This window comes from Diorhabda carinulata, chromosome 6 (genome assembly GCF_026250575.1).
Source record: "Diorhabda carinulata isolate Delta chromosome 6, icDioCari1.1, whole genome shotgun sequence".
Lineage (NCBI taxonomy): Eukaryota > Metazoa > Arthropoda > Insecta > Coleoptera > Chrysomelidae > Diorhabda > Diorhabda carinulata.
This window is the reverse complement of record NC_079465.1, coordinates 21978608-22003193: the sequence shown is the minus strand read 5'-3', so window position 1 is coordinate 22003193 and position 24586 is coordinate 21978608. Positions and strand designations below refer to the sequence as shown.

General features: G+C 32.3%; 2 protein-coding genes and 2 non-coding genes across 5 annotated transcripts; 2 read left to right on the top strand and 2 right to left on the bottom strand.

Annotated features, from left to right (window-relative positions):
- Positions 1-53: 53 nt before the first annotated feature.
- Positions 54-19473, bottom strand: LOC130895786 (collagen alpha-1(I) chain-like). The gene is made up of 24 exons (XM_057803335.1): positions 19299-19473; positions 18271-18329; positions 17204-17408; positions 15508-15724; positions 15180-15350; positions 14257-14268; positions 13362-13430; positions 12427-12513; positions 12242-12349; positions 10440-10547; positions 9912-10082; positions 9680-9814; positions 9484-9628; positions 9291-9433; positions 8978-9238; positions 8745-8915; positions 8507-8683; positions 8305-8451; positions 3803-3857; positions 2942-3043; positions 2470-2571; positions 407-574; positions 278-346; positions 54-222 (listed from the first exon to the last, which is right to left on the bottom strand). The coding sequence occupies exons 1-24, from the start codon at positions 19319-19321 to the stop codon at positions 101-103; spliced, it is 3027 nt and encodes a 1008-aa protein (XP_057659318.1). The 5' UTR covers positions 19322-19473; the 3' UTR covers positions 54-100.
- LOC130894800 (G2/mitotic-specific cyclin-B) lies at positions 4206-8211 on the top strand. 2 transcript variants are annotated; one of them, XM_057801789.1, is made up of 3 exons: positions 4206-4336; positions 5632-6335; positions 7540-8211. In XM_057801789.1, the coding sequence occupies exons 2-3, from the start codon at positions 5639-5641 to the stop codon at positions 8103-8105; spliced, it is 1263 nt and encodes a 420-aa protein (XP_057657772.1). In that variant the 5' UTR covers positions 4206-4336; positions 5632-5638; the 3' UTR covers positions 8106-8211. The 2 variants fall into 2 exon arrangements, with proteins under 2 accessions (XP_057657772.1, XP_057657770.1); XM_057801787.1 differs by lacking the exon at positions 4206-4336 and adding an exon at positions 4364-4713.
- Trnar-acg (transfer RNA arginine (anticodon ACG)) lies at positions 15389-15461 on the bottom strand. Its single transcript has one exon. It is a non-coding gene; the product is annotated as a tRNA-Arg (tRNA).
- On the top strand, positions 15828-15900 carry Trnak-cuu (transfer RNA lysine (anticodon CUU)). Its single transcript has one exon. It is a non-coding gene; the product is annotated as a tRNA-Lys (tRNA).
- Positions 19474-24586: the final 5113 nt, after the last annotated feature.

Here is a 24586-nt window from a genome sequence, read left to right as displayed (position 1 = left end):
TTTTTGGACACACTGTATATACTTATTTTCCAAATAAAACTCTCACCCTGTATGAAAGAATGTATTAATTTCAAAATATAATAATTATATATAAGTACGATTACGGTCCTTTATTGGTACCTCTGGTACCTATATAGTTTTGAGGAGCAGCGTAATTATTACAAAACTCGCAAAATCCTGGTGGTCCTTGAGGACCTGGAGAGCCTCGAATACCCGGAACGCCTAAAATAATCAAAACGACAAAAAAATTATGTAAAAGGTCGTAATATAAACTTACCTTGTCTACCGGGTCCTCCTCTTTCACCGATCGGACCTGGTAGTCCGATTCCTGGACTTCCTGGTGGACCTGGAGTTATAAATATCAATAAAAATTGTTGATTTTTATTTATTTACGTTTTATATATACCTGGTAGTCCTCGTGGTCCAGCAGGTCCTTCGATTCCGATACCTTCGGATCCTTTGTCTCCCTTTTCACCTCGTTCGCCAGTGAAACCGATAGATCCAGGAGGTCCTGCGGGTCCAGGTAGTCCCATAAAACCCATTTCTCCGGGTAAACCTGGCGGACCTGGATCACCTGCGATATAATCTAATTGTCACATCATTCGATATTTATTTTTAAGCAACAAAAAATGTATCTGTCAATATAGTGAAGTCAAAAGGTACAAAAATGAGATTACTATGAGTCAAAGTGACTTTTTTATGGTGTAAAGTGTCATTTTCTGTCAAACAGTGACATTACTGTGTAATTTTCTGTCTAAAAATGACATTAATATGTTTGTCATTTTCTCTCAAAAAAGACTCTACTCTGTATCAAAGGAACTTTGTTATGCCCTCAAGTGTCATATCCTGTCAAACAGTGATATTACTATGTCATTTTCTGTCAAAAAATGACTACTTTGTATCCAAGGAACTTTTATGCAGTAAAGTGTCATTTTCTGTCATACAATGATATTAATATGTTAGTGTCATTTCCGACCAAAAAATGACACTACTTTGTATCAAAAGAACTTTGATATGCCGTAAAGTGTCAGTTGCTGTCAAACAATGACATTACTATGTATCAAATTGACTGTTTTATACCGTAAACTGTCATTTTTTGTCAAACAATAACATTACTATGCATTAAAGGGACTTTCTCATTAGGCAAAATCCTATTTCAATTTGTTATGAGGTAAAAAGTGAAATTGTACTTTGTGCCAATCGATTTCTGTCAAACAATGACACTACTTCATATCAAAGCGATTTTTATGATGTAAAATGTCAGTTTCTGTCAAACCATGACATTGTCATGTGTCAATTTCTTTATGGAAAACCTTATCTATCAAACAATGACATAATGAAGTATCGAAATGACATTTCCTAAGCGGTAAAGTTCCTTTATTAAAATGGAAAATCTTTTCTGTCAAACGATGACATTATTAAGCCATATTTCTTAGTGGAGGAAGTTTTCTGTCAAACAATGACATTATTTAATATCAAAATGACCTTTCTTATTAGATAAAGTGTGATTTTTCTATATTAAAAACTTTTTCTCTCAAATAATGACATTATTATATATTAAAATGGCATTTTCTATTAGGTAAAGTGTCATTTTACTCTATGGAGGACATTTTTGTCAAACAATGACATCATTAAGTATCAAAAAGACTTTTCTTATTAGGTAAAGTGAGATTTTTCAATATTGAAGACATTTTCTGTTAAATAATTACATTATTATGTATCAAAATAGCTTTCTCTATTGGGTAAAGTGTATTTATTTTTTGTGGAGGACTTGCCTGTCAAAAAAAGTGACATTGGCCATTGTAGTCATCAGTTTCTGTCAAATAATGACATTATTATATATCGAAATAGCTTTTTCTACGGATTAAAGTGTCATTCTTTTTTGTGGGAGACATTTTCTGTCAAATAATGATATATATTAAACTGAGTAGCAAAAGGAATGTCACTTTTTTAAAAGTTTGACTGAAAAGTTTCTGTCAAACAATACTATGTATGATATTTAATTCCGTGCTATGTGGATTTGAATGTGGTAAAATGACAAATATCGTGGATTTTGTCAAAAGTTTGACAGAAAATGTGATAAAATCCATTTTTTGAATATCAGTGGAAAACTACATAATCTCTTGACCAAACAATTTTCACTACATTGAAATTAGAAGCTTGTTTTGATTTTTCAGTTAAAAGTTTTTTCCCCTACTATTTCTTGAAAATAACCTAAAAAATTCAATAAAACATTTTTTAGAATATATTTCAGAAATCTTTTTACTGAAAAATCAGTTTTATGAAATTCTAAGCACTTAATCGCCGATTTACGTGGCGTAGCTACAAAATATTCATTTATAACCGTCAATTTGACGTTTTTCTATATTAATCTGTCATTTCGTCCACTTCTCTTATTTGCGGTTGATTTTTTCCGAATTTCCACGTAAATCAACTATTATCCTGTATCCAATGAACGAAAATTCTAACCTGGGATTCCAGGAGCTCCTGGTTTTCCAACAATTCCACGTTTCAAAATACCTCTCGGTCCAGGTGCTCCCCTTAATCCCAAAATTAGTTGTTTGTATCTCGCTACGTTCCAAAATAATTAGTAAGCTATGCGCATAATAATAAATGATAAATGTTAGTTTATGAGACTAGTGAATTCCATAAAACACCAATAATACTCATTATTCTCTTCATTTAGATAATATTTCAATTATTCATTGATAAAAAAACATTTTTTAACCCCCTAGTATAAAGTACTAAGACGTCAATAATTGAAACACTCGTTATAATAACTAAAAGACCACAAACATTGAAAAAAATTTGGAAACAGGTTTTTTAATGATGATACACCCTGTATAGTAAGTAAAATATATTTCTTATGAGATATTTTTATAATTTTTATTATTATTGATGTTTTTTTTTTTGGTTAATAATTTTTGGTTGTATAAGATACCTGGTGGCCCTTGAACACCTGGCGGGCCTGGTCTACCAGGTCTGCTTTCACCTGGAGGACCCGGTGGACCTATTAAAGCCGCTGTCAACTCGGCGAGTTGATCTGACGTTGCATTAAAAATAAAAAAATAAATAAAATATAAAAAAAACGGAAAAATTAAAATGGATATCTATATATTTCGTTTAACAAAAAAGTTTTTGATAACGAAACGGAGTTCAAATTATTGGAATTAAAAAACTAAACCCGTAGCACGGTTCTGGAATTATTCCTTAATTACTTCAAATAAACAGCATGAAGCAACTCGTTATACGTAATTGTGATGCTGGTTGCATACGTCGTTTAAATACAATACATCAATTGATTTCTGAGTTATGCAAATTATTATACGTATTTGTAATTATAGAAGGCGTATAGAGCTAAAATAATAAAGTCCCGGAAAACGAGTCACGTCAAACGAAAATTGAGCAGCTCATTATACATATTTGTAATATTGGTGGAATATTATGCGTAAATAAAATAGAAATCCAAACGTTAATCCTGGAAATAAGATCACAAGTCATGCCAAATGATAATTAAGCAACTTATTATACATAACGGTAATATTGGTTGTATATATTGCTCAAATAAAGTAGAAATTCAAAAATTAATCCCGGAAATAGGATTTCAAATTATGTCAAGATATAAGCAACTCATTATACTTAATTAAAATGCTGATTGCGTATGTAGCTGTAGTTAATTCGCGTTTTTACGGTGTTGCCACTTAACCTAAACGTTGCATTTGTTACTCAAATATAAAATTCTGCCATTGGCTTTTTTCATATTGTAACCTAATCTATGATTTATATAAAAACAAATATTAACCTCTCAAAACTGCTGCGCAAATATCCTTCACTTCCGCTTCCGTAAAACTTCTTCCCTGTAATAAAACAATACGGAATTTTTATTAATTGAACTCTACAATTCAATAAGCGGAATTTATATTAAACGCATTCTATAATTGAAACAATTAAATTTAATTCTCCATTAATTGATGTTGAATTAACTTTCCCATTTAGTATGCAACACACATTACAGTATTTCCTAACTTACTTCAATCACTGTTTTTTCGATTCCTCATGGTCAATTCAAATATATGCGTAATTATTTAACGTATTTATGTATTAAATCAAAACTAATATTTCCCCGATAAATTAATAATAATTATTGCCCCAGTTACATATGCAATATTTATTACAGTAATCCGTAACGAAGCAGTGCTATTGGCAACATTGTTTTTTAACCGTTGATTTTGAATCTAGACTGTCATTAGAAGGCGGTTGGTTGTGAATGTTATTGTTTTATTAAACTATTTAACTGACAATTTTTATTAAAAGTGATATATTTTTTACAACAGAAGTAAGTATAAAATTCGTAAAATTTCATAGAACCATATTAGTAGTATAAGTAATGTGTATCGCACATTGTTAAACGTTGAACTACTTTTTGTTCATATTTTTTTTTATAATCATGAGCTATTTATTTTTATATTAAATAGCTATTGAAAAAATTATATTAGACAGTCTATATATTATTCATTTTAACGATATAAAAATAGTTTTAAGTAATTTAATTTGGTAAAAATATATCTAATAAGAACGTGACTTCGAAATCTACATAATTTACTATTATAATTTTAAATGATCTTATGACGAACGAAATTAACTAAAAACGTGATATAAGATTTTAAATTGTTATTTTTATTATACATTGCATGTGTGAGTTATTTTATCCAGGTGCGTATATTCTATAAATCACATTTCGTAGTTCTTTACATTTAGGTATCTCACTGTTAAATTCCTAAAACTACAACTATACTTTTATCTGTTCCTCCTTAACGATAAACTCGGATTTTTTTCGCATTATAAACCTTCTTGGAGTTTTTTATGACTAATTTGAATTAATATGTATATGTGAAGCAAATTTAACGCAAATTTTAAGATAAATCATATAAAATCTTATTTTATTTACATCAAAACTTGGTTTTCACTTAGATATCTTGAAAATCGTTAAAATAACCTGTTAATTAGTGCAGTTATATTGATAAGAGTATAAGTAGTATACATTTGTTCCTCAAAATCTTTTCATTGATTTTGCACTATCATTTTGAAATATTTTAGTCATATTAAAGCACTTATTGGAAATTATATACTCAAAATGTTTTACTATTGCTATTTTTAATTCAAAATTACAAAGATTTTACTTTTATAAACACAGTTATTAAAAATTCACTTTGAAAGTTCCAATTTTGCTGTTTTTAACTCAAAATAGCAATTATTTCACTTATATTAACACAGTTATTAGAAATTCATTCCGAATGTTCCACTTTTGCTGTTTTTAATTCATGGAGATAATAGATTATGTATCTATGAAACTAAAAATCATTTCTTTGAATTTCCTTTGGCTTTGTGAAGAGCGTATTATGCCTGTTGTAGGACGTATGGAAATTCATTTAGTGCTTTTTGAGCTACAGAGGAGTACCTAATATGTTATTCTTTAAACTAGAAACAAAATTTATCTTGAACGCTATAAATTTCTTCAGTTTTTTTTCGTACTTTTTTTATTAGCTATCATTTTTTTTAAGGAAATAAGTGCTTTTTTTGGTATTGACACATGTCCAATTCCTATATTTTCATGAGAATTTTGTATTCTAGCCTAACAATGGCTTTTCGGCGAGCCATCAATGTAAATCAAGAAAATGTGAGCTCGAGACTCACCATAAAATCAAACTCGATTCAACCTAACGAAGGTGTAAAAAGAGCTGCACTTGGTGAAGTTGGTAATCGATTACAAGCAGTACAACAAACTAATGATAAATTGAAGCAGAATGGCCAAATGGGTCCACCGGAAAACATTCAAAAAAGAATGCAAGCCACAATGCCTATCAAGAAGAGCACCACTACGAATACTAATAATGTTCCTAACGCCAAAGCCGTATTTCAAAGACAAGAAAGTATACTGAAGAATATTACAGAACAAACAATGAAAAATAACTCCGAACCAACCGCAATAGCCAGAGACTCAAAAAAACTATCAGTTATTTCCCGTGTTTCCAATAGAAAGTCCCCAGTTCTCAATCCCGACGAAAATTTACAAGATGAGCCACAAATGGTACCCGAATACCTCTTAGATATCTTCGAATATCTAAGAGACATGGAAAAGAAATTAGCGATAAACAAGAATTTTTTGGAAGAGCATGAAAGTACACCAAAGATGCGTGCAATACTTGTCAATTGGTTGGTGGAAGTACACATGAATTTCAAACTGACTCTTGATACTCTCCATCTTTGCATCGGAATCATCGACAGGTATTTGCAGGAGAATAAGAAAGTCGGGAAAAATACTCTACAATTAGTAGGTAAGTAACTAATCTTCTTTTACATACAATAATTATCTCTACAGGGTGCTTCGTTAAATATATTTGACCTTTGAACCTTTGACAAATATAAATATTAATTTGAAATAATTTTATATATATATATATATATATATATATATATATATATATATGTATATATATAAATTTGTTAAAATATTATTTTCCATTGTCAAAATGAAATTGGAACACCATTTTTAAAATAATTTTTCCTACTTCCTATTTTCACGAAAAACACTGAAAACACAAAGTAGAGTCATGAGTCAGAAAGGATTTAAATTTGTCACTTCTGATTAAATTGTAGATTAAAAAATAACAAATTGGACTACAATAGATCATTGCTCTTGTATGTCTCTCAATTTCTACAGGGTGTTGTATTTTTTCTAAATACTTTTCAAACAAACCTCGTATATCAACAGGAACCTTTGTTTTAATTTAAAGCACACGATTTCGAACTTGAAGTACCAGAAATTTTGAAAAATAAGTGAAAAATAATTTCTTTAAGATGTCTGATTTAATAATTTTTTAACTTGCCCTGTATTAAATTCAACAAATAATGGTAAATATAATTATTTTTACAATTACTAACGTTATTAGAAAAATTTGGCTACAATAGATCATTGCTCTTGTATGTCTTTCAATTTCTACAGGGTGTTCAATTGTGTTACTATATTTTGATGACAAATGGCTATAATTTTCTACATACTTTTCAAACAAACCTCGTATATCAACAGGAACCTTGATTGTAATGTTAAAGCAGCTGATTTCGAACATATGGTGCAAGAAATTTTTTGAAAATGGTGACAAATAATTTCTTTAGTCTCCTTATATTTATTTTATTTTGTTTTTTGAATCGCCCTATATTAAATTCGACAAATAATAGTAAAACCAATTAATTATACAATCCCTGACATTATTATAAAAATATTTGGTTACAATAAATGATTTTCCTAGTTTACCTTTCCATTTATACAGGATGTTGAAATTTATTACAATTTTTGTGAAAAATTGGCCTGAATACCCTGTATATTGAAAAACTTAATATCATTTTAAAGGGAAAGTTAATAGGGGTATAAATTGAGTTAAACTACAGGGTGTTTGAAACAAAAGTTCAACCATAACTAAAGTTTATACTGCACAATTTTTTTTTAATTTTTTGTTTTATACAAGTTTGTCATAATTTTAGGTACCTCCGCGTTACTGATAGCCTGTAAATATGAAGAAGTGTATATACCAGACCTGGAAGATTTCGAATACACTTGCGACAACACATTTTCGAAACGACAAATTCTCCAAATGGAAAGAGAAATATTAAAGAGACTAGATTTTTCTTTGGGACGACCACTATCTATCCAATTCCTACGACGTTACAACAAAATCGCTGACGCCAACATCGATCACCACAATTTAGGAAAATATTTATTGGAATTGGCCCTATTAGAAGATTCCATGAGCCATGTGAGACCGTCACTCCAAGCAGCTTCCGCTTGCTGTTTATCCATGGGAATTTTGAACGAAACCATGGATTTACAAAAATTGTGGACCCCTACTTTAGCTCATTACACGTCGTATACTTATTATGACATCAGGACCGTCGTTGCCGATTTGGCCTATTTGATTATCAAAAATGAAAAATCTAAACATCAAGCCGTAAGAAAAAAATACGCTTCGGCTAAATACGGAAAAATTAGCGTAAATCCTAATTTGAACGGACCCCTCGTAAGAAAACTAACGGTAGGAAAAAAAATTTAGAAACTTTTAATTTTAGCAATTTTAATTTTTTCTTCCATATATATAGATATATAAGTTTTTTTATGTAGCTCTTCTTATTTACTAATATACCCGTATATGTTGATAATTGAGAAGACAAAATTTTTTTTATTTTCATTTCATTTCTTTCTTTCCTGGCACTAATTGAAACAAAAATGATAACAAAATAAAAAACACTCACCGAAGGTCCTGGTATACCCGGTAAACCCGGTTGCCCCCTTTGACCAGGAGGACCTGGTAAACCGGTGGGACCCTCTTTCCCCGGTACGCCTGGTAACCCACTAGGACCTGCCGGGCCTCTTTCACCCGCAGCACCCCTTTCCCCTGGCTGAAACATATACTGTCTGTTAAAAATAAACATCTGTGAATAAAATATGACTTACGATTCCTGGTGGTCCCGGGAAACCTCTAGGACCGTGGATACCGGTCGATTTTTCCACTTCGATTAAATTTGAAACGATCGATTCTCCTGGTGGTCCTGGCGGACCTGGAGGACCTGGTTTACCTTCGAAACCCGGAGGTCCTATGGGTCCGGCGACTCCCGGTAATCCAGTAGGACCCTAAAAATATATTTTCTTTTCATTAATTTCAGATCAAATTTATTTAATAGTTTATACTCACTGCAGTACCAGGATATCCTCTCGGACCGATGGGACCTTGTGATCCCACTTCTCCTCTATCTCCTTTATCTCCTTGTATGCCTTTTTCGCCGTTTAAACCGTCTTTACCTGGGTATCCTGCAGGTCCTATCGGTCCCACAGGTCCAGGTTGTCCTTGTTGACCCGGTGGACCCTAATATAATTAAAACCACATTACTACGTTTACCTTCTTCCAAATATTTCGGTTACAGTTACCGATTCACCGTTTCTTCCTGGTAAGCCTTCGGGTCCTTGCGCTCCAGGTGGTCCGATTAGACCCGGCGGTCCCGGTAACCCAGGGAAACCTTTTTCGCCTTTTCCCCCATCGATTCCATCGGTTCCGGGTTCACCTGCAGGTCCAGGCGGTCCTCTTTCTCCAACGCCTGCCACTAGATTACCTATACCCGGTGGACCAGGTTCTCCTCGATCTCCTTTTTGCCCTGTAGCTCCCGGTAGACCTGGAACTCCAGATGGTCCCTGAAATATCACTTAATTGATTTTGAGAAGATATGAATTCTGTTTAACTTACCGGTAAACCTATTAAACCTTGTACGCCTTGTATACCGGGTAAACCTTGTTCTCCTTTAGGACCTTCGGGTCCTTGAGGTCCTGTTTTACCATCAGCGCCTCGGTTACCGTCAAAACCTCGCGGTCCTGGACTTCCCATGTCACCTAAGGAATTATTTTAGTGGGATATTCATCCATAAATATATTTAAAGTACCTTTATCACCAGTTTCTCCTTTCGGACCAATCATACCCGGTATACCTGGGTATCCAGGAGGTCCTATCGGTCCCGGAGGACCGGGTATTCTAGTAAAATCTTGTCCGGATACTTGAGAACGTGCACCGGGTTCTCCTGGAGGTCCCTACGAAATTTATTACATCGATTTCCGTTGTATAATTTTAAGTTGACTTACCGGTGGACCTGGATATCCTTGGATTCCTTGTTCTCCTTTTTCTCCTCTAAATCCTCTAGGTCCTATTTTTCCATCGGTACCGTTACGTCCGGTGAATCCTCTTTCACCCGGTTCACCTTTGGGACCTATTAGACCCTAAAAAAAAATTCTAGTATACCAGGGGTGTTCGATAATATAAGCAGGATCACTTTTTGTGTCGTTCACTGTATAAAATGTGAATTTTAAATCTTACTTGGGGTCCTCTAGGTCCCGCAGGACCTGGTCGTCCTTGAATAACGTTTCCGTTGTTGGTTATTGTTTCGCCTGGTGGACCTCGGGGTCCTACAGGACCTGGTACACCCGGTAGACCCGGTATACCGTCTATTCCCTTTTCACCTTTCAATCCAGGAAGTCCCGCATCGCCCTGAAATAATTTTTTTGAAAATATTTCAAAAAAACATTTTTTTGAAAATATTTCAAAAAAACATTTTTTTGAAAATATCAAAAAAAGTCATTTTTCGAAGATATTAAATAAAATTTTGTTGGCTTTTATCGATTTCGCAAGGGCTTTCGACACTTAAAAATTTTTTTTTCGACCAAAATTTTGGGAAGAAAATTTTATTTCTATACTTTTTTTCAAATTTTGGTTTAAAAAAAACAATTTTTAAATTAATTTTTATGTATATATATACCGAACGTCCCAAAATTAATTATGGAATTTTCTTTTCGCGATAAATTTTCACTTTTCCATAATTTCTATTTGAAAATGTCCCGAACGTACCTTGTCTCCTTTAGATCCCGGTATTCCGTCTTTTCCTGGATTTCCAGGGTTTCCTGTTTGTCCTTGGACACCTTGTATACCTGGCATACCTTGTAATCCTGGCGAACCCTAATCAAACGTATAAAAAAATCATTTCCACAAAAAATTATGTATTTCGAAAATTTCGAAGATATCAAGCCGCCCCTGTCACATAGAACCTTTCGAATGTTCAAAATTTTCGAAAAAAATAAAAAAGTATATATACCGTGTGTTGTAAATAAAACCCACATATCAGAATAAATGGTAAGTGAATAAATTTCATATTAATTGCAAATAGAAAAAAATTTTTAAAAATAGTGAAAAAATTTGGAAAAATAGTGAAGTTTAAAAAATATTGAAAAAACTTGAAAAAATCGTTATTTTTTCTAATTAATATGATTAATACATCTTTGGGGGACTTTATATACATAGTTATAAAACCATTACGGTCCTGTTAGATTTATTTTGTTGTTAATTAAATGAAAGATCATTTTCTTCATCGCCAATACACTATAATTAAAATTACATTGCCTGGTTGTCGAGCCGGATAAGAAATAGTGACCTGGTCCTTCGAGCCGTATAAAAACTAGTGACCAGATCCTTCGAGCCGTATAAGAATTAGTGACCTGGTCCTTCGAGCCGTATAAGAATTAGTGACCTGGTCCTTCGAACCGAATAAGAATCTACGTTTTTAGTTTTTATCCGTCTCGAAGGACCAGACAATAATAAAATATTGAACGTACTGGAGAACCATTATTGCCTTTAGCTCCCCACAAAGGTCGTTTCACTCGTTTCTATATACATATTTTTTAAACTATTACAGTTCTGTTAGTTTTATTTTGTTGGTCCTGGTCCTTCGAGCCGGATTAGAACCTAAGTCTCCAGTTTTTATACGGTTCGAAGGACCAGACAACAATAAAACGTTGTAAAGAACTATAACTGCCTCAATCTTTGAGGCGGAAAAGAAGCATATACCTTGTTATTAAAGCCTTACAAGATCTGGAAATCTGGTTTTTGGACCCCGATAAAAACTAGAGGCCTGGTCCTTTGAGTCGGAAAAAAACTAGAAACCTGATTTTTCGAGTGGAATAAAAACTAGGGACCTGGTCCTTTAAGCCGTATAAAAACTAAAGAGATGGTCCTACGAGTTGTATAAAATCTAGGGACCTGGTCCTTCGAGCCGTATAAAAACTAAATAGATGATCCTTCGAGTCGTATAAAAACTAGGGACCTGGTCCTTCGAGTCTAATAAAAACTAGAGATCTGGTCCTTCGAGCCGTATAAAAACTAAAGAGATGGTCCTACGAGTCGGATAAAATCTAGGGATCTGGTCCTTCGAGTCGTATAAAAACTAAAGAGATGGTCCTTCGAGTCGTATAAAAACTAAAGAGATGGTCCTTCGAGTCGGATAAAAACTAGGGACCTGGTCCTTCGAACCGTATAAAAACTAAAGTGATGGTCCTACGAGTCGGATAAAAACTTAGTTTTCTAGTTATTATCCGACTCAAAGGACCAGACAATAATAAAATAATGAACGTACTGGAGAACCATTACTGCCTTTAATTCCCGGATATCCCCGTCTTCCTGGTAGTCCTCTCTTACCAATCAAACCTGTAGGACCTCTAAGTCCTGGTGGTCCCTAATAACAGTTAGTAAAAATTAGTAAAGGCGAATTAATTAAATATTAATCAACCATCGGCAACTGCTGTTGTTTCCTCTTCCGCATTTCGACGTTATCAAAAATAAACTGTACATATTAGTAAAATGTGCATTAGAGAACATACTGGATAACCTGGAACACCCGGTTGGCCCCTTTCTCCGCGCGATCCCGGTAGTCCCGTCCTACCCGGCGGTCCGGTTTCACCTATTGGACCTTCTATTCCTGGCAGACCCTAACAAAACGTAATTTTTTTTATATTCAACTCATATTCGTACGTTTTTGATAGTACAAAATCGAAATTTATCTTACATCGGTTCCGTTAAGCCCCGGAGGTCCTCTGGGACATATTACATCGCACGTTGGTGCAGGAGGTTTGGTTGTTAAAGATCCAGGTCTCTGAAAGTAGAACAAACTTTGTTATTCGAGTGAATTGGCTGATAAACTAGCAAGTCAATGATCTTGACATTGAAACAGACGAAAATTTGAACTATCAGATTGATATTGAAGGGCTAAGATGAGCTACCATAACCAGAAGCGATCCGAAGATTACTTCACCCTTTACTGAGGTTGTAATGGGACATTTTTTACGAATCAAAAAGTACCTAACCACCGTTCCATCTTTTTTCCCTCAACTTCTTGCAACAGTTGTCCATTGTTACCGCCCATTTCTGGAATCTTGTACAATACAATGTCTAGTGGTTGGTTGATGCAATCGTGAAGCGCCTTTGGAGGCTACATCTTTTATTATCAATTCCTTAGCCTATAGACTCAGGATTGATTCTGCTGTAGTTCTTATGGCTTCTACAACTACTATCTTGTACTTATCTAAGATTATTTCACTAATTTCCTACATTCTTTTGCCTTCAAAGGTTGGTCTCATGCAATCGAGGAGTGCCTTTTGAAGCTACATATGTTATGATCAATTCCGTAGGCTGTAGGCTCAGTATTGATACTTTAGTAGTTCTTACGGGTTCCACAACTGCTACCTTAGACATTTCTAAGATTATTCCACTAATTTCCTCCAGGATAATTGTATATCCATGATTCTTTTGTCTTCAAAGGTGGGTCTAACTCAACTGGAGTTATCCTTTTGAGGCTGTACGTTTTAAGAACAATACCATAGACTGCATACTGTAAGGAGAAAAATGAGGAGGAGGAGGATTTTCTATACATTATAAATAATACAGGATGCTCTTAAAACCAGAGGACCTATTGGCTAAAATAAATATTGTTTAGAGACTTACTAATTCAGGGCAGTGTTCTCTGATTGGGCTTGTGGGATCACAGCTCATCACCATCCATTGTAGATCGATCTGAAATCAATTTTATGGTTAATAAAAAGTAAAAAAGTTGTTTTATCATGCAATATAATTTTTGAATCGTCGAAACAAGTATAAGCTACAATTTTTTGCATTATTTTTCTCTTTTTTAGCCTTCTTATTCGTTTTATATACATTTCTTTTGTCTTTTATCATTATCTTCTATTAATCTAACGTTGTTTTATGACCCCAGTTTCTTTATTTCTTACTTGGTATTCCCCTCATTTTCCAAATTCCATTACGATATTTCCATAGGAATTTGACTGTTTTTGCATTATTTTCTTTTATTATCATTCGCAGTTTCATTACTCTTCTAATGTCTTCCTGTTCTATTTAGTTCTATCCTTTATTCTTCTTTGTTGTTTCATTTCTATTTTTGTTTCTTCTTTCTACTTCATTGTTCAACTTTCTACTGTTATCGGTCTTCATAATTTGTATTGATTTTTCGTTATTTTCGTTTTTTAATTCCTTTTAAGTCTTTCTGTCGTTTTTGTACATATTTCTTTTCTTTTTTACTCTGATCTTCCATTCATCTATGTTTCTCTATGATCCCAGTTTCTTTATTTCTTTCTTGGTATTCCCCTTGGTATTTCCATAGGAATTTAACTGTTTCTGATTTATTTTCTTCTTTTTTATTAAATGTAAATTTATGACCAAGCGAAACTAATCGACCAGGAAAACATGCGGAAGCTTGTGGTTCTAGCACTAAAGGCGAAGGCTTTAAACGAAAACTAATTTTTGATTTACCCTCGTATAAGTCTAATTCATGCTCAACGTAACCATGCATTTAACAGCAAAAATTAATAAACCACATACTCACCGGATAAATTTGCTGTTGTAATAAAAATATAAATATGGTTAGTATCAGATATTGTTTATGTATACAGTATGTCGCATTTAAATGCGAATTTTTCATAATTCAACATTCGTTAAATGATGTCGTCTATGGGAAGCTTAGATTTGATATATACATAAAAAAAATTGTATAAAAAAACCAATTTCAATATACAGGATGGTTATATATAAGAATACAATATGTTTTTATCTAGAAAACTAATTGACTTGGAGTGAAAAATTTTCATACTTCCAACATGGTCGTCGGGGGTCGTAACCGCCATTTTAATTCGAATTTATCGGGTTACTAAATTCGTTTCTTGTTTCCCACTTTTTGACAATAAAGTGGTGGGGGGGGGTAATTCAATAATAAATAACTGTAACTTCTAAACGACTAAACGGATTTTAAAAAAAAATAATCTCGTTGAAAACAACATTTATTTTTCATCGAACTCTTCAAACCTGTGATATATCTAATTCTGAGTTTAGTCGCTAGAGCACAGGAACTGGAAATTGAAAATTTCTCCAAGTTTGTGATTGTTACGACCCCTAACGACCATCTGGTGAACGTGAAAATGTTTTTATTTATAATCATTTTAACTAATCTTCGCGGTTTCACAATAAAAACACGTTAGTTTGGGGTTTTCGAGATCACAGAATCCATTTTCGAGATCCCAGGTATCGAAAATTAGTACTTCCTCTTTTATCAATAAATGAATCAATCAATTCATAAATATAGGTGAAAAAACCAGATCTAATTATTGATAAAACCAGAAGTATTTATTTCCGATATCCGGGATTTCGATAAATGGATTCTACTATTTCGAAAACGCTTAACTAACGTGTTTTCTCTTTGATCTATTTGATGTATTTTCGAAATTTTCGTTAATATATTGAAAAAAAACTTACCGGTACTGTTTCTGAGCTATTTTCATATTTCGATATGGAAATTCGTCCGTTTATGTCAATAGGCCCTCTTGGATCCAGAGTTTCTTCTGATATTCTATTACAATCAACATATAAAAGAACCGAATCCCTCGAAACCCCGAAATGAATTTTATGCCAATTCCTATCGAATACCTAAAAAAATGACAAAAATTATTTAAAAAAAAATGTTTCGATCCTGCCAGGATTCGAACCTGGAATCTTCTGATCCGTAGTCAGACGCGTTATCCGTTGCGCCACAGGACCTCGTTAACAAATATTTTCTACAGAAGGTTATTTATATCGTACTCACCTGTGAATTATTAAAATTAATTGTTTGTAATTCTCCTTCGTAATTTGTAATTGAAAAATCGATAGTTCGATTTTTTGGATTCAATGTAATTAATAACTGAGGTTTGAGCTCTACGTCTGTTATTCTTATTATATGCCAAACAGATCTCGGTAATTTTCTAGCACGAAACGTTGATATGAAAGAAAATTGATCTGGCAAACCGAGTGGAAAAATATCCCTGAAAAATTAAAAATTGTTTTGTTACAATAATAATTTTAGAAGAAAATTCGAATTTTATATATATTTTGTTTAATTATTCGGAATAAAATGAAATTGAACAAGCCCGGCTAGCTCAGTCGGTAGAGCATGAGACTCTTAATCTCAGGGTCGTGGGTTCGAGCCCCACGTTGGGCGATTATTCTTTTGTTTGATTTTTTTATTAAAAAATCAGATACCAACAATTTTCTTTTGATGTTTTATTTGTGTATAAGCATATTTCTATATACAGGGCATTCAATTAAAATTTTATACCTGAGAAGTAAATTTCGGCGAGATTGTTGATGAACGACAAAAACAACCTCTAATCGCTAATTCCTACTATTAATTAGTATTAAACCCAAGTAGGAAACTTCAATAGAGTCTCAATTATCCGACCCAGGGCCGGATTAAGATTTATAAGGCCCGGGGCTAAAATAATGAGGGGGGAATTCGAAAACACGAAAAAATTAAAAAAATAATATCAATACGCTAGATTTGTAGTATCAACACATCAAAAAATACAAATGATGGGGTCCTCTTGGACCTGAGGCCCAGGGCTACGACCTTCCCAAGCCCATAGCTTAATCCAGCCCTGATCCGACATAAACGAGCCGCACCAAGGTCGGATAACACGGATAATAATAAAAACGACGCTGAAAATCCTTTAATTTTACTAAAACATTAAAAAATTTTCGAATTCAAAACTGTATTAACAAAGTTTAGGATTTGGTATATCTCGCAGTCTCCTCAGAAGTAAAAGCTCGGTAGATGTTTCTTCCAGCTGCTCCGCATACTTTTAACCTATTTCTAGAGCTTTGTGTTCTTTCTGTGCACTGTCTTCTAACACCATTTCTTCTTCATCGCCTTCTTCTTCTTTTCCGTTTACCATATTCTCTATTTCTTCATCTGTCTCTTCATACTGTTCATCTTGAGCCAATCACTCATTCATATCTTTTTCTGTTGCGTCCGCGCAACCCGGCACTTGTTACATCAATTAAATCAAGCTTCAGTCTCCTTTTGTAAATTTTCTCCACCTGGAGATTCTCGATTTTCTTGGAGCAAAACTTTCCAAGATTTAGTGTTTGGTGTTTGCTCCAACATCTTCCATGACTGAACCACGTAGTAAGCAACTCAATTTGTTCACAATATCTTCTTCCTAGTCCATCCCGTCAAGTAAAGATAAATCCTTTTCATCGTCTTTAATGTCCCTTGATCCATAGGTTGACATAATGAAGTTCCATTTTGAGGCAAAGACATTGCCTTTATATCCTCATCGTCAAGTTCATCTTCATCAGGATGACTTATAGCATTGTCAACAAGCAAATTGATGTCCTTGGCAAGTTTTTGTATTTCAAAAACTGTCTGGTGTGATGCACAGCCTAATATTGAAAATATTGGCCCAGTAGATCGGATTCCTTAATAGTTTCCTCGCACTGTATATGTAAAAAAAACTACTTACCTGGTGGGTAGAGTTAAATCAGCTTCTTTATCTAGTCGATACGCTGTTTGCAATTTATTAGAGCCCCTCACGTGAGGTACTGTATTATTAGGAGCGATAAGGTCCAAACGAAATCTCCTAATGAAGTCGTAAGCTTGCAAATCGTCATCGCCTATTTTGAAATCTGCGCACGGTTGTCTTGTATCGTCATCTCCAAAGCTAGATTCTAGAAATTATTTTAAACTATAATAGCCCAGGCTACAATACAATCTTGCTTGCTCGACTAATCTGCTATTCCTTATAAAAGAAAAACCATTCCAAAAGTCAAATAGTTGAGTGTTTAAAAAGAGATATTAGACATCAAACTATTAACTTTTGACTAACTAAAAAAAAACTCCTTCAAGATCAAAACGATCATTCTAAAGCTTCTCTAACTTCTCGATGACGAATTTGTCTTTTGCCTAATAATAGACTTCAGTTTCAGCAATTTCTTCTTCATTTGAGTCATTGGGGGCCAAATCTGGACTGTACGGTGGATGAGGAAGCAATTCGATCAATTTAACCAACTTTATCATCGACTTATGAATCAATGACTGATTGATTTATTACCATGAGGCCAAATAATCAAGATTACTGTCAAAAGCTGTTGGTCGTCCTCCATACAGTCCAGACTTCGCTCCTATCATCTCTTCTTACACCTAAAATATTTCTACGGTGGTCAACAATTCGACGATGATGACGAGCTGAAAGAACAAGTTACCACGTGATTTCTATGACGAAAGCATGCAAAAACTTGTTCATACAAAATTTCGAAAGCTATTTGTACACGTATCCTTAATGGAGGAAGATAGTTGAATAAAAAGGCCTGTTTTAAATGTTTATACAGTGATGTTCATAAATACATAAGAAATCGAGAGAACAGAAGGAAAAGATGGCGGTTCAAATCTTGGTTAATGGAGCGAAACAACGCAAACGACTGAATAGAACAAAACCGTTTAACCTGGTATAACCTTAACGAAGTAAAATGCAGTTGCATAAAGATTAGTCGGGTACTACTATAATTACGTACTTAGGTGTCATCTACTCACGTGCAGTACTCAATGTGACATTAAACAAAAATATTGATAACTTGAGGATATCTTGTAATCTAAAATAAAAACATTATAAATCAGTGAACATTCTTAATGCCCAAATTGTTTCGTATATCCGTTTCGTAGACAAACATTTCTCAATATAAAATAATCGTTAATAGTATTATGAAAATTAATTAATTAGAGCGATAAAATTTGTTTTTTCATTAGTTCAATGCAAATGTTGTCACTGGAAAATCATTTCTCGTTTATTATATAATCAGACGGATTCTTAATTGGCAGTACAGTGTCATACTCACACAATCAAAGCAATTAATTAATTCAAATTATTAAACACAAGCTACAAATTTCCTGATGGCTTTTTTATTATTAATATTTGACCCAATTTCTTTCCCTTTTAATAATTGAATGATTATTGACAACTTATTCGATCAATGTACATTATTTAAAATATGAATACAGGGTTCACCACGACGGAAATTACTGTAAAATTATTTATAACTCAAAAAGTAATAAAGTTAGTGCAATTACAACTATTCACGTGATACAATTTGAGATTAGATTTATAGCACCTGTGGTACAATAATTTTTTTTAAGTTATAATAGTATTTGAGCGAAGTTGCGATGGGAAAATTTTACGTAAAGGCTTAATTAAGATCCAACACAGCTCTATGCAGGTTTAATTGTTTGCAAATTCTAATTTTTCAATGTTTTTATTAAATGTTCAAAAATGATATTACACTAACAATTTGACATACGTTTCTATAACCAATTTAGCGTCTTCAGAGCAGGTAGTTTAGTATAGTTTATAAAAAAGAAGCATAAGAAATATGATATTACAATAACAATTAAAATGTTTGGTAAACGTTTCTATAACTAGTATATCATCTTCAGAGACCGAAGATGCAGGTACAAGATTTTTTCACTTTTCTGAATTTAAAAAAAAACCGACAGTTCCAAAAATTTCACATTCAATTCCCAAAATAAATTTTTAGAAGTAAATAATTAAAATTTTGTGTACTTACTGTTGAATGTGGTTCCAACGCATTTTTTTTTTTCAAACACAGTTATTCAAATTATTAACAAATGTATAATATACTATTGAAATATTTGTGTTTCAATAATAATTAAAATCATATTCTTGTAGCTGAGAATCCGAGAATTTTAATTTGATGATTTAAACTCTAATGAGTCGAACAGTCGAGGCACAAATGGAATCACCAGCGTTTTATTTAAATGTCCAGTTAGGAAAAATTTGTTCTCATGTTCCAGTTCTTTAATTTTCTTAACACATTTCGTAGTTTGAAATATTTTTCTACATGGGCGTAGCTCTAATAGAAATAGTGGCAAGAAAATTATAAATATATCGAAGTAGTTAAAGGAAATGGGCTAATAGTATTTTATAACGGAATTTACAACTTTTCCACGCGATTTAACTTCAATAATTCAATAATAATTCATCTCCTTAACCAGAATCAATTTTTTTGTATCATTTATCTGTTTCACTGCAAATTAAGTAGGTCGTCGAGGTATTATAGTGTGCGAGACGTGTGAAATATGTACTGAATATTTTTATACTTAAAGCAGGTGTCGGGTCAGAAATCACTTAAGTTTCACGTGAAGTAAAAAATATAGAAATATTTATTGAATTTTTGATTGTTTAACGACTCTATTTGTGAAAATTAATTTTCAAAAAGTAAATAAAAGTCTTAGATTGAATTTATTTTGGAAACTCAAGAAGAAATACGAGATTGAGATAAAGGAAATAATTTTTACCAATTTTTCCGTACCTATATGTATTTTCAATTTCAAAATACATTTAATACTTGAATATGACAAATAATTTAGAAAATAACGTGAAAAGCAATTCATCGGTGGTTTTACTTAATTTCCGTACGTTTTTTTATATAATTTTCCCTTCAACTTTCCCATTTTTTTCTACTTCAAAATAACCTCATATAAATCACACTTAGGAGCGGCCATTTTTGTTCAGATTTTCTATTAGGATAATAGAGAAGCGAGGAGGTGAACAAGAATAATTTAGTATCTAGGCAACCAATAGACACCATTTTTGTATCAGGATAACACAAAACGAAGAGTTATTAAAAATAGCTGTCAAAATTTTGTTATTGTGAACGTCAGAAGAATGTTTAGTTTTTCAAATCATATTAAATACTTTAAAATAATACCGTAAAAATATGAAAAAATTTAACAATATAACTGTCTCAAAACAGGAATACTTATGTGTATATAACGCTAAGCTATGGATTGACTCGCAGTGACTATATCCTTTAGTGCTTGTAAACATTACTCCACGTTAATGCTTTACCTTAACAAGCAAATACTTGAAAAAATTGTAAGTACCTAATAATATTTAGAACCCAATACACAATCTAAGCGATTTTCCTGACAACACAAATTTTACATAAACCATAGGTACAGAGGAGTGCTTTTCAAAAACTAAGAAGGAAAATTAATATTGAATACTATATGAAACTTCATTGAACACTCTGTATATAAATAACTGTTACCGCGTCTGCATACGAATTCTGAAGGGAGAAATCAAAATAATCCAAAGAAATAAGGAGAGAAGGAAGGAGTAAATCATATAACTATACATCCTGTATACTTTTAATCGACTTTTACATGGCTTGAATTATTTATGAAAACTTTTATTCGATATGCTGAACACTCTGTATATAAAAACTGTTTCTGCGCCTGCATACGAATTCTGAAGGGAGAAAACAAAATAACCCAAAGAAATAAGAAGAAAGGAAGGAGTAAATTATATAACTGTACATCCTGTATACTTTTAAACGACTTTTACATGGCTTAAATTATTTATGAAAACGTTTATTCGATATTGTGAACACTCTGTATATAAATAACTGTTACCGCGTCTGCATACGAATTCTGAAGGGAGAAAACAAAATAACCCAAAGAAATAAGAAAAAAAGGAAGGAGTTAATTATGTAACTATACATCCTGTATACTTTTAATCGACTTTTACATGGCTAAAATTATTTATGAAAACTTTTATTCAATATGGTGAACACTCTGTATATAAAAACTGCTTCCGCGTCTGCAGACTAATTCTGAAGGGAGAAAACAAAATAACCCAAAGAAATAAGAAGAAAAGAAAGGAATTAATGATTCTAGATATAGATTAGTAGTGGAAATCAGAAAAGAAGCCAAAAGGTTGGATCTGTAGACCAAATAATTTCGTGATATCTCACCTTAATGAGATCATAAAATTTCGATCTACACAATCCTAAAGAAAGGAAAAAATATCTCAAAGAAATAAGAATAAAAACGTAGTAAAATGTTTCCTTAAAAAAACAGGACAATTTTTGTGCACAAGTAAATTTATCAAATAAATAAATATATGTTTTAATATATTTCAGAATTTGGGAAACGTATTGAGGCAGATAGAAAACTCGTACCGCGTTTCGACAGAAGCTGTTTAAACCTAATTGATTCATCTGCCAACGATACTGTTTTGTTCCAATAAAAAATATGTATTGACACAAGAGAAATTTTATTCATTATAAGCAATACGGAATTATTCATGGTATTACAAGTAAAACTTGTAATTTCCGAAGTTTCCGAATTTATTTATTAAAAAATTCTCAACATAGTTTTCTGCAGCCTCTTAACGATAAGTTCTATGGATCATTTATAAAGAGAAGTCTTTTTTGCATATCTTTTTCCATAAATCTTATGACTACAACCAATTTTCTCTTTTTCTTTTTATAAAACGAACATGGGGCACTTTTTTCTTACTAAAAATAAAATAAATAGTATTTCTAAATACATATTTATATTTTTATTTATTTTTAGTGTTATCTTCAGCTTACAGAATGTTGTCTGGTTTTATCACACAAATATTAATTGACATTGAATTATTTTAACACAATTAACACGCTTATATTAGCTTCCTCTGTATGTGGGTTTGTTTGCAACCTTTCTTTGGATTAAGAGCAAGTGACATATTTAATAAAAAGTTGAAACCTCCGATCACCTTGTTGTAAATTGAGTACTTCGACGACCTTACCAACTACATCTTTACGGCCCTATATAAGTTTCGATGAGATGTAGGTATATAAGCAGCGAAGCCATTATACGAGGGTAGTATCAATTAAATGAATATAGTTTGAAAAACCAAAAAACACGCTTTCGAAGCATATCAAGCTAAAAAGTTGAGAATAATGGGGCGCTTTGTTCCATATTTCTCGTACATCGAACGTTCGATAATTTTTTTACAATAATTCCATTTTTGAGCTTAATTTAAAAATTATTTTCTACTTTTTAGTTAGATGTGCTTTAAAGGCGTGTTTTTTAATATTTTAAACTATATTTATTGATCCAAAATTGGATTAAGACATATTAAATTGTTGGCGAAGGCTAGACAAATTGAACATTTCAGCTTTACTAGTTTTTTTTTAGTTTTTATTACTGGACTCAAAGAACAAACTTTGAACTCAAAATAAACGGAAACAGGTTTACCAGAGCTTGCAAGTTCAAATTGTTAACAAATGTACAATATACTATTGAAATATTTGTGTTTAAATAATAATTAAAATCATATTCTTGTAGCTGAGAATCCGAGAATTTTAATTTGATGATTTAAACTCTAATGAGTCGAACAGTCGAGGCACAAATGGAATCACCAGCGTTTTATTTAAATGTCCAGTTAGGAAAAATTTGTTCTCATGTTCCAATTCTTTAATTTTCTTAACACATTTCGTAGTTTGAAATATTTTTCTACATGGGCGTAGCTCTAATAGAAATAGTGGCAAGAAAATTATAAATATATCGAAGTAGTTAAAGGAAATGGGCTAATAGTATTTTATAACGGAATTTACAACTTTTCCACGCGATTTAACTTCAATAATTCAATAGTAATTCATCTCCTTAACCAGAATCAATTTTTTTGTATCATTTATCTGTTTCACTGCAAATTAAGTAGGTCGTCGAGGTATTATAGTGTGCGAGACGTGTGAAATATGTACTGAATATTTTTATACTTAAAGCAGGTGTCGGGTCAGAAATCACTTAAGTTTCACGTGAAGTAAAAAATATAGAAATATTTATTGAATTTTTGATTGTTTAACGACTCTATTTGTGAAAATTAATTTTCAAAAAGTAAATAAAAGTCTTAGATTGAATTTATTTTGGAAACTCAAGAAGAAATACGAGATTAAGATAAAGGAAATAATTTTTACCAATTTTTCCGTACCTATATGTATTTTCAATTTCAAAATACATTTAATACTTGAATATGACAAATAATTTAGAAAATAACGTGAAAAGCAATTCATCGGTGGTTTTACTTAATTTCCATACGTTTTTTTATATAATTTTCCCTTCAACTTTTCCCATTTTTTTCTACTTCAAAATAACCTCGTATAAATCACACTTAAGAGCGGCCATTTTTGTTCAGATTTTCTATTAGGATAATAGAGAAGCGAGGAGGTGAACAAGAATAATTTAGTATCTAGGCAACCAATAGACACCATTTTTGTATCAGGATAACACAAAACGAAGAGTTATTAAAAATAGCTGTCAAAATTTTGTTATTGTGAACGTCAGAAGAATGTTTAGTTTTTCAAATCATATTAAATACTTTAAAATAATACCGTAAGAATATGAAAAAATTTAACAATATAACTGTCTCAAAACAGTAATACTTATGTGTATATAACGCTAAGCTATGGATTGACTCGCAGTGACTATATCCTTTAGTGCTTGTAAACATTACTCCAAGTTAATGCTTTACCTTAAGAAGCAAATAGTACTTGAAAAAATTGTAAGTACCTAATAATATTTAGAACCCAATACATAATCTAAGCGATTTTCCTGACAACACAAATTTTACATAAACCATAGGTACAGAGGAGTGCTTTTCAAAAACTAAGAAGGAAAATTAATATTGAATACTATATGAAACTTCATTGAATAGTTGAACAAGCATATTGAGTATATTTAGTAAATCCCATCTAATGAGTTTACAACTGTCATCCATTTCTATCGAAATGTTTTGACTACTGGAATTTCAAATAAAAGTTCACTGATGTGAGGAATTTTCCCATATTGGAATTCAGGATAATGAAGAAGCTGACCATCAGGCAGATGAAGCAGTAGAAAGTGCGATTGAAGTAAACACGACATCAGTCAATGATCTGAAGGTTTTTGGTGAAAAATGAGTGATATGTGTGTGAAATAATCAGTGACTTGATTCAAAATCGAAACTAAGTGAAGTGAAAGCCTTTAATAGAATAGTAAAGATGTTGTACAACCAAGTGCTGCTCAC